Below are 1,090 nucleotides of genomic sequence, written 5' to 3'. Positions count from 1 at the left end.
AAGGACTCGGGACTCAAGACACCCACAGGCTAGGTTCCTTAGCACAGGGGGGCAGGTGGCTGGGGGCACAGGGAGAGGGATAGGACTAGTACCTGACTCTCTCCTTGGGGTCCCCAAAGGACTCTCGGAGGCGGGAGAAGTCAGGGTAGAAGTGGGGGGAAGGGGAGATGACTTCCAGGAGCCCAGAATGGATCTCCGTAGGGAACCTGGGGACAGGAAGGCCCAGTGAGTTTGCAGACTCCAGGGACCAGAGCAGGGGCAGAGCTGAGCTAGCTAGACCCCGTCCTTTACCTAAAGCCCACCAGGCAGACATCCCCCGATATCACACCCATCCTGCTGACACACAGAGGCTTCAGAGGGGTTGGGTCATCTCTACATACCCACCCCCACAGCCAAGAAGGGAAGCACCCTTTCCCACAGATGGAAGGCTCCTGCCTGCCCAGCACCTCACAAAGAGTCCTCCCTTCACCAGCCTTGCTGGGCTGCCAGTACTCACAAGGCCTTGATATTCTCTGTCACCAGCGAGGTATACTGTGGGTCAGTCTGTGGGAAGACCAAGTGCCCTCCCTGAGTCAGGCTGTCACCCCAAATGGCCTGGAAGAAAAGGCTGGGGGAAGGACAAAGCTCTTTCTCCCACCATCCTAAAGGCTAAGTAAGGCTGGGCCTAGGGGCCATAGGTGCCTCAGAGAAAGCCCTTCTCGATACCTGGGGCCAAGGGGTGGGGCGGACTAGGTAACTTCACATCCCCAGGAGGAGAACGTAAACTGTCTCTTTCAATTTTTTACCTTGGCAAGTTTGTGAATGAAACCAACTGAACTTTGAGTCTCCTCCTCTGCAACCCTGCAGTTTTCCTCTCCCCGCTCCTTTAGGCCGCGCCCTGCACTGAGCGCCCCGGCCTGGCCCCGCCCACTCGCCTCTGCAATCAGCACCACGATGACGGAGTCCTCCTTCTCCTGCGGGCTCAGCTCCGAGATGAGTGAGTGCAGCGTGTCAGTCAGGTAGGAGTGCACCTCGCGCCGCACGCTGGGGATGCCCATCACCACCGACACTGTAGGGACGCGGAGGGTCGGCCCAGGGCACACGTGGGGAT

At 59.1% G+C, this 1,090-nt stretch overlaps 1 protein-coding gene across 1 annotated transcript in view; it reads right to left on the bottom strand.

Moving 5' to 3' along the window:
* The window catches only part of MGAT4B (mannosyl (alpha-1,3-)-glycoprotein beta-1,4-N-acetylglucosaminyltransferase, isozyme B), a 6,639-nt gene that overhangs the window by 3,781 nt on the left and 1,768 nt on the right, over nucleotides 1-1,090 (bottom strand). Inside the window, 3 exon segments of the mRNA XM_010830683.1 lie at nucleotides 89-206; nucleotides 497-543; nucleotides 915-1,090. The exon segment at nucleotides 915-1,090 is cut by the window's right edge and continues 41 nt beyond it. Of these exon segments, the coding sequence (XP_010828985.1) occupies nucleotides 89-206; nucleotides 497-543; nucleotides 915-1,090 (341 nt within the window).

Source organism: Bison bison, unplaced genomic scaffold (genome assembly GCF_000754665.1).
Source record: "Bison bison bison isolate TAMUID 2011002044 unplaced genomic scaffold, Bison_UMD1.0 scf7180017864519, whole genome shotgun sequence".
NCBI lineage: Eukaryota > Metazoa > Chordata > Mammalia > Artiodactyla > Bovidae > Bison > Bison bison.
The sequence above is the reverse complement of the archived record's forward strand: the minus strand, read 5'-3'. Positions and strand labels throughout refer to the sequence as shown.